The sequence below is a fragment of the Felis catus genome, chromosome D1, assembly GCF_018350175.1.
Source record: "Felis catus isolate Fca126 chromosome D1, F.catus_Fca126_mat1.0, whole genome shotgun sequence".
Lineage (NCBI taxonomy): Eukaryota > Metazoa > Chordata > Mammalia > Carnivora > Felidae > Felis > Felis catus.
The window spans coordinates 61,542,821-61,552,302 of NC_058377.1; the positions used below are offsets into that span (position 1 = coordinate 61,542,821).

At 36.7% G+C, this 9,482-nt stretch overlaps 1 protein-coding gene across 2 annotated transcripts; it reads left to right on the top strand.

Annotated features, from left to right (window-relative positions):
* The first annotated feature begins 297 nt into the window (after positions 1–297).
* LOC101086216 (olfactory receptor 51V1-like) lies at positions 298–9,482 on the top strand. Of its 2 annotated transcripts, XM_011286656.3 has the most exons (2): positions 298–320; positions 8,328–9,482. In XM_011286656.3, the coding sequence occupies exons 1-2, from the start codon at positions 298–300 to the stop codon at positions 9,271–9,273; spliced, it is 969 nt and encodes a 322-aa protein (XP_011284958.1). In that variant the 3' UTR covers positions 9,274–9,482. The 2 variants fall into 2 exon arrangements, with proteins under 2 accessions (XP_011284958.1, XP_044894054.1); XM_045038119.1 differs by lacking the exon at positions 298–320 and having other exon boundaries at positions 8,106–9,482.

Genomic DNA, 9,482 nt, shown 5'->3' on the forward strand with positions numbered 1-9,482 from the left:
ATTATTGAATATCACATTTAGAATAAGTTTGAAGTAAATAAGAACATTGCCTTCTTCCAATTCATATGAACATTTAAATTAATGTCTGAATTCATTTCTTTGACTAATAAAGGAATACAATTAAATTATCATCCTATAGTGAAAATTCTTTATTTTTTCCATACTTTAAAGAAAATTGTGACATAATCTATGAAAAATCTGTTTTATACACATTGTTGTTTTAAACTCTCTCTCTTTGATTAGTAGTTGAAAGGAAAAAATGTATTCCCTATTCTATTTGGATTGGTGATTCTGTTCATGTTTATAAAGTCAAGAGGCATGTTTTGAACCAGATTCCTTTAGAGTATAGCCTCATTTACATTATAAAAATAACTTCCATGTTTTCAGTCATTTTACTATTTTTTTCTTATTTTCAAGTTGTTGTGAACTTTTACCTTTTGATATACATGTAAATGCATGTTAGTTGGAAGTAGGGACAAAGGCCAATATGATATGTAAACCTGATGTCCTATTACCCTGGAAGATTGACAGTTATTTTTATTATCAGTCCACTATGTCATTAATGATTTGTTCAAATCTTGAGTTTCCAAAATAGAAGTAAGGACTTCAAAGGAATTACTAACAAACATACATTTTCCCTAGGTAGAGTTTTTCGCCAATTCTTCTATTTCTATACATTTTCTGAAAGACTGAAATTTAACAGCTATCAATTTATACATTTATGTATTTGCTATCAATCAGATGATCTCATATACATCCACATGTCTTAATACATTTTTATGTATGTCAAAACAGGACTGCCTCTTCAGGGATCCATGCTATGGCGATTGAATCATGGGATTAATGATTCAGAATCTCCAATAATAGAAGAGGGGAGAGGACTGTGAATTAGCAAAGTTAGAGAAGTCCTTTAAGGAGATGAAATGTTTACCACGTTTGCTCTCAGAAACTTACGCACAGAGTTCCACAAAGCAATAAAGCTCGGCTCTATCTACCAGCATATGCGTGAGTATTTTTCCTAATATGGTGAAGAGGATGAAAGTGGTGAAGGTGAGTTGTTGCTATAAAATAAAAAAAAGGTAACAGTATGTTATCTCTCTTCAAGATCCTCATGAATGACAATTGCACATGACTTGCAGTACAGACTGGGCTTTTTTACTTTCCCAAATGGCTAGTTATCTGACGTCCCCTTAATTATTAAGTAACACATATTTGCCCCATCAATAGGAAATGTCCCTATGGAAAAAATAAAAATAAAAAAGCTCATCTTGCTGATACTTATAAAGTCCATAGAGAAAAAAGAAGATCCAGTAAAGCAGATCAGTGAAGCATATATAAAACACAATAAAGGGCATCAATTTCTGTAAGACTCTAAGATAGTCACTTTAGTAGTCATTTAGAGATCTATAAAAAAATGATAGAAGTTCTTCTGAGAAGCAGGAAACAGAGTTGTCTGCTGATGAATTAATAAGAAGAGAAGGGTGAGGTGCCTGAGTGGCTCAGTCGGTTAAGCATCCAACTTCGACTCAGGTCATGATCTCGCAGTTCGTGAGTTCGAGCCCTGCATCAGGTCCTGTGCTGACAGCTCAGAGCCTGGAGTTTGCTTTGGGTTCTGTGTCTCCCTGTCTCTCCCTGCCCCTCCCCTGATCACACTCTGTCTGTCAAAAATGAATAAACATTTAAAAAGTTAAATAAGAAAAGAAGGGTGATGATGCTTTGGAGTGACTTATGATCAAACTACTAACCGGCCTGAAAATATCACTTAAGGTTAGAGACCACCTGTAATGTCTATGTGGATCAAGACAACCACACCAAGTGGTGATAAAATTGTGCCTCCACTGATGAATGTTCACTGTGTCTTTGGAGCACTTTTTTGTAGATATTCCTTGCAAGTTAAACTTTTCTGAACAAATGTGAGTATTATTTTTTCCTGGTAAGAAATGATAATATTTGATGAATGACTCTACTATCAGAACTTACAACATTATAGTTAAATTGGGAAACCTTGGCTTAATTACTATTCTCGACACTCAGAAATCTTTCAAGACTTGGCATATCCTGTAAGTCTAAGGTTTCATTTGCCTCAGTTTTAACTTCCTTAAATAAATAGATTCCTTCCCTCTCCCTGCCTGAAGTTTTCTACGTGTAAATGATCTGTGTCTGTCTGTTTAACCTAAAATGGTGTATTCCCTCTTCATGGAGAACCACGTCTGAATCCTGCCCTGGATCTGTTGGGTCTTCACAGAGAGAAAGGTTGAGGAATCAGTGTCATAAGCAGGGAAAGCAGGCATAGAGAATTTGAGGTATTTTCTCTAGGAGTCAGCACTTACGTTCATTCGGTAGATAACTTTCACATAGCCTGTTATCTCATACAGGACCAATCTGAGCAAAAGTGGTATATGTATATAATACAGAATTCTTTCTTTTTTAATATGAAATTTATTGTCAAATTGGTTTCCATATAACACCCAGTGCTCATCTCAACAGGTGCCCTCCTCAATGCCCATCATCTACCCACCCCTCCCTCCCACCCCCCATCAACCCTCAGTTTATTCTCATTTTTTAAGAGTCTCTTATGGTTTGGCTCCCTCCCTCTCTAACTTTTTTTTCCTTCCCCTCCCCATGGTCTTCTGTTAATTTTCTCAGGATCCACATAAGAGTGAAAACATATGGTATCTGTCTTTCTCTGTATGACTTATTTCACTTAGCATAACACTCTCCAGTTCCATCCACGTTGCTACAAAGGGCCATATTTCATTCTTTCTCATTGCCAAGTAGTATTCCATTGTGTATATAAACCACAATTTCTTTATCCATTCATCAGTTGATGGACATTTAGGCTCCTTCCATTATTTGGCTCTTTTTGAATTCTTTCAATTAAAAAGTCACATTCACTATTGTTCACATCTGTTATCCAAGTACGTCTCCACACTTAAGAATCTACTATTTCTACTATTTCTACTACTATTTTTACTTAATAAAACATTGAGGGTAGACAAAGGAAAAAGTGATCTTACATCAGTTTTGTCTTTTCTCAAGAAACTAGAGATTATGATAAATTTTGACTTCCCACATGTATATTAATCTTTCAGAGTATTTGTGAAAAGTAGTTACCCTTCACCTTCAGAGTGTGATTCAGTATATCTCTTCATATATCCTGTGATTCCATCTGTCTCTTCTATCTAGCAATCCTGGTCAAGTCTTAATTCAGTTGACAAAATTCAGGTATATTTGTTTCTCTGCTCCCAGGAAAGCAGGTCGTATCTTTGTGTTTGCATGAAGAGAGAGCTAGAGGGCTGTGATGTACATCAGAGAGAAGATTGGTATAAATGGACATCATGTCCCTAGGGATATTCTGTTCACATTTCAAAGAGAATGATCAAAACATTTATCATCTGACTGCAATCTGGAATTATCCATGGGGAGAGCATTTGTTCTATTTAACAAGCACATATTTATTTGATGTTCTGAACTGTTCAAACACTGTTTCATGAATTTTAAAAAATATTAGGGAAACTAATATAACACTGTACATTAGTTATACTTAAAAAATAGGTAATATCACACAAACCCTAAGTAGCAGGTGCTATATGAGCCATGCTTATAGATGAATAAGTTGAGTTCAAGAGAGGTTAAGCAGCGTGGTAAAGACACACAGTAAGTGAATATTTGAACCTTTGCAAGCTGGCTCCAAGGCCAATGCTCTTAACTGCTCTGCTCTGTTTTCAGTTTCACTGCAATCAACTTTCTCTGCCTGTTGCTTCTATGGCATGAGGGTTAAAGACTTCACGTGTTCTCTCTATTCTTTAAAAGGTTATTAAAACTATCTCATGTATCAGTGCTATTTGCTTTCAACAAGATCATCTGTGAGCCTAAGATACTCTATCATATTCCCTTTCTTCACAAACCAGCCTTTCAACTCTCATCAGCTACCACAGGGTGGACACTCTTGTTTCATCTGTTGCCCCAGAGACTTTTCAACGTTGGTGAGCAACTGCTTTCCGTCAATAGAAAACTTTCTCAATCAGTCTCTTCCCCAGCCACAGCTTAATTGAGATATAACTGACTTATAACATTGTATAAAGTTTGAGGTGTATAACATGTTGACTTGATACATTTACATGCTGCAAAATTATTACCACCATAACATCAGCTAACATCTCTGTCCTGTCACATAATTATCATTTTTGTCTCTTGTGGTGAGACCATTTACGGTCTATTCTCTTAGCAACCTTCACCTATATGATACAGTATCATTAGCTATAATGGCCATGCTATACATTAGATACCCAGAAATTGTTAATTTTATAACTGGAAGTTTGTGCCCTTTGACTAATATGTCTCTATTTCTCTTACCCACCTGCCCCTGGGAACAACCACTCTACTCTGTTTTTGACTTCAACTTCAATAGATTCCACATATAAGATGTATTGTACAATATTTGCCTTTTTCTGTCTGACTTATTTCACTTAGTATTATGTTCTCAAGTTCTATCTAAGTTGTCACAATGGCAGGATTTTCTTCTTTCTTATGGCTGAATAATATTTTATTATTAATATTTATTTATTTATTTATTTATTTATTTATTTATTATAATATTATTTATACATATATCATGTTTTTTTATTCATTCATTTGTAGACACACAGGTTATTTCCATGTTGTGGATCATGCTGTGATGGACATGGGGGTGTATATATTGTAAATTCTCAGTTAAATTTATTCCTAAGTATTTTACTGTTTTATGCTATTGTAAATGGATTGCTTTCCTCACTTGTTTTTCAAATGTTTTGTTGTTAGTGTACAGATATACAACTGTTTTCTGTATGTTGAATTATATCCTGCAACTTTACTGAATTTTCTGATTAACTATAGCAGGGATTTTTTTATTTTTTGTTTGTTTGTTTTTGTTTGTTTTTTGTTTCTTTGTTTTGGTGGAATCTTCAGGATTTTCTCTGTATAGGATCATATCTGCAAACAGAGATAGTTCTATTTCTTCTTTCTTATTTGGATGCCCTTTTTTTCTTGCCTGACTGCTCTGTCTAGGATCCTCAGTTTTGTAGAATAAAAGTGGGGAGCATTGACACACTTGTCTTATTCCTGATCTTTGATGAAAAACTCAACCTTTCACCATTGAATATGAAGTTGACCATGGGTTTGTTTTATATGGCCCTTATTATGTTGAGGTATGTTTGTTCAATACTCAATTTCTTGAGAGTTTATACCATGCAAGGATAATGTACCTTGTTAAATTCTTTTTCCTGTATCTATTGAGATGATCACATCACTTTTTATTTTATTCCATTAATGTGGCATATCACATTTATTGATTGGCATAGGTTGACTCATCCTTACATCCCAGAGATAAATCCCACTTAATCATGATTTATGATCATTTTAATATACTATTGTGTTATGTGTTTTGTGTGTGCAGAGTGCTAATATATCACCTAGAATTTTTGCATCTGCATTCATCAAGATTATTGGTCTCTAATTTTGTTTTCTTGTAGTGTCCTTATCTGGCTTTGGTATTAGGGTTATGTTGGCCTTATAAAATGAGTTTGGATGTATTCCTTCCTCTTCAGTTTTTTTTGAAAGAGTTTGAGAAGTATTGACATTAATTTACTTTAAATATTTATTGGGATTCCCCAGTGCAACCATCTGATCCTGGACTTTTCTGCGTGGAATGGTTTGGATTACTGATTACATTTCCTTACTCATTGTTAGTCTGTTCAAATTGTCTGTTTCTTAATGATTCAGTCTTTGTAAGTTTTATGTTTTTAGGCATTTATCCATTTCTTCTACATTATCCCATTTGTTGTTTCTGTGGTATCAGTTGTAATGTCTCCTTACTCTTTTCTAATTTTATTTACTTGAGTCTTCTCTCTTTTTTTCATAGTAGCTAAAGTTTCGTAATTCTTTTTATCTTTTCTAAAAAAACAACTCTTAGTTTTATTGATTATTTCCACATTTTTAAATCTCCATTTTATTTATTTCTAGTATGGCCATTGTTCTTTCTTTCTCTTTGCCATCTTTGGGCTTAGTTTGTTCTGTTTCTAATCCCTTGAGATGAAAAGTGAGGCTTTTTTTAAATGTTTTTTTAATTTATTTTTGAATAAGAGACAGAGAGAGACAGAGTGTGAGCTGGGGAGGGGCAGAGAGAGAGGGGGAGACACAGATCTGAAGCGGGCTCCAGGCTCTGAGCTGTCAGAATGGAGCCAGACACAGGGCTTGAACTCATAAGCTGTAAAATCATGGCCTGAACCAAAGTTAGATGCTTAACTTACTGAGCCCCCCAGAAAAGTGAGGGTTTTTATTTGAAATATTTCTTCTTTCTTAATGTTGGCATTTATGGCTATAGACTTCCCTCTTAAAACTGCTTTTGAATCATTGCATATGGGTTTTTTATGTTTATTTATTTATTTTGACAAAGAAAGAGAGAGAGCAAGAGAGCATCAGCACAAGTGGAGGAGCAGAGAGAGAGGGAGAAAGAGAATCCCAAGCAGGTCCAGCACTGTCAGCGCAGAGCCAGAGCAGGGCTCCATTCCATGAACCACGAGATCATGACCTGAGCTGAAATCAAAAGTTGGTGGCTCAACCAAATGAGCCACACAGATGTCCTTTATTGTCCCATTTAATTTCATTTTCAATTTTTAAATGTTTATTTACTTTTGAAAGAGAGAGAGAAAGACCAGAAGTAGATAGGGACAGAGAGAGAGAAGGAGACACAGAATCTGAAATAGGGTCCAGGCTGTGAACTGTCAGCACAGAGCCCAACACAGGGCTTGATCCCAAGAGCCATGAGATCATGACCTGAGCCAAAGTCAGATGCTTAACCGACTGAGCCACCCAGGCATCCCAATTGTCCCCATTTTAGATGAGAAAATTGACATAAGGTTAAGTATGTTGCCCAAGGACACAGTACTCACAGGAGTTGGAGAAGGGTTTTCAACCCAGAAAGTCTGGCTTTGTAAGCACATTATTTATCTCTGTGGTCTACTGCCTATGAAAAGATATAATCCTTAAGTAATTCTAGAAATTAAATTAATAACAGAAGTACTCTAATTCTGAGAGTTAAATAGTGCTAAGGTTCCTAGTACACAGTAAATGCAAAAAAAAAAAAATGCTCGGTAACATTACTGTTACGAAAATAGAGACTCTAATTCAAGCAGTTTAAAAGGATTATCAACCGTATACAAATCTGTTATGATTTACAAAACAACGTTTTACTTGCCAGCACACAAACTCTTTGAATACTGATGGCATGAGTTCAAATAAAAAGAGAAAAGTTATACTGAAATGAAGGAAAATAAAATGAAATTTTATGTCAATAAGAATAACCTGTCTTATATAGGATGCATCTGCCGTCCTTCAAAAAAACATGTAAAGACCAGTGAGGGAGGAAGCAAACTACTACACGTTTCTGGAACTGTCTGTCCAGTACTCATTTCCCTGAATGAAGGAATTATTTTTATAAACTTGCACTTGTAAGAATATTCAAAATTTAGTGGAGTGGAACATCTGCTCTACAGATACTTCCCATGGGTTTTCTCTCACTCTCCCAAAGAAGTACAGCCCCTATATGTTGCATCATTCACTCTCAGAACCTCCCAGGGTTTGGGGATTTACTCCAGTGACTCCTAGACCTACATAAATCTTGCTTCTTCTGGAATATCCATGCCACCGTGACAAAGAGAAAAGAACCAGATCCATTTTCAAGATTGGCAAGACCATCTCTGCTGTGAGCGACAGTTATTCTTTATTAAGTCCATGAAATGTACAAGCACAAGTGGACAACATGACTGAGAGATGACTTCTATCAATGACTGAGTGTCTTATGTAATAAGCAGAGGTGAATCTTAACACCCTACGGCAGTGAGTTGCAATTCATTTCACGAAGTTTTAAAAAGGCAAACACTTTTTCCTTTTCTATTTGGTATACTTAATGTGTTTTCCTTTTCTATTTGGTATACTTAAACTTCATTATAATACCTTCACAAGCCGGGTATTTTCTCTTGTTATTTGTAGTGCGTGAAGCACTGAGGTAGAAAGTGACAGTGAGATTATGGATATGGACACAATTCCTCTGATGGGGTCAGTGAACGAATAAGAAGGTTTCATATGGAGGCATAGTCTCTGTTTCAGAGCAAATGAAGCTTCTTATAAAATACAAGCATTGGTATTATGTGTAATGAGTTCTTGTGCTAAGTGCAATCATTCCTTTTACAGCTGTTACTTCAAACTTTATATTAAGGCAGTGAAAAACACACATGATTCTTAATAAGCTGTTTAGTATATTTTTTTTTGAGAGGTATCCATCTTTAGAGATCCATGTCTGTTCAACCTGATTCCAAAATCAGTAACTCCACCTTTCTCCTTACGGGTTTCCCTGGCCTGGAACGGGAATATCCTTGGCTCTCCATTCCTTTCTCCTGTATCTATGCTATGGTACTCTTAGGGAATTGCCTGGTGTTGCATGTGATCCGGACCGAGCCCAGCCTACATGAGCCCATGTTCTACTTCCTGGCCATGTTGGCCCTCACTGACCTGTGCATGGGGCTGTCCACAGTGCACACGGTGCTCGGGATCCTGTGGGGCTTGAGCAGGGAAGTCAGCCTGGATGCCTGCATTGCCCAAACTTACTTCATCCATGGTCTGTCCCTCACAGAGTCTGGAGTCCTTCTTGCCATGGCCTTTGATCGCTTTACTGCCATCTGCAATCCTCTGAGATATACATCCATCCTCACCAATATGAGAATCATCACCATTGGTGTGGCCATTTTAGGGAGGAGTTTCCTGTTCATTACCGCTCCCATTGTCCGCCTAAAGTTCTTCGATTACTGCCATCCTCATATCCTCTCCCATTCCTTCTGCCTGCACCAAGACTTACTTCGGCTCGCCTGCTCCGACATCCGCTTCAACAGCTTCTATGCGTTAGCCCTGGTGATCTGCACACTCTTTTTGGATTCGGTGCTCATTCTCATCTCCTACATCGCGATCCTGCATTCAGTCTTGACTATTGCATCCCGGGACGAGCGGCTCAAGTCCTTGAAGACCTGTGTCTCCCACATCTGTGCTGTTCTGGTTTTCTATATCCCAATTATTGGTTTGACTATGGTGCACCGCTTTGGAAAGCACCTCTCTCCTGTGGTCCATGTCCTCATGGGCAATATCTATATCCTTTTCCCACCCTTGATGAACCCTATCATCTACAGTGTCAAAACCCAACAAATACGTAGCAGGATCCAGAGATGGTTCGCTAAACAAAACTGAGTACTAGAAGTTAGTGTGTTCTAAGGAAGGGAAGGTCGTACTTGCAAGAGGAACGACTGATAAGGATTTGTAGCAGAAATAATAAATGTATATGTAATGTTTAACAGATTAAAGGCATATTTATAGTCATTTCTTAATTTAGTTTTCCAGAGCCGGAGAAATAAGCAGAGAAAGTGTTACTGATCTCATTTCCTAATTTTAAAATTAAG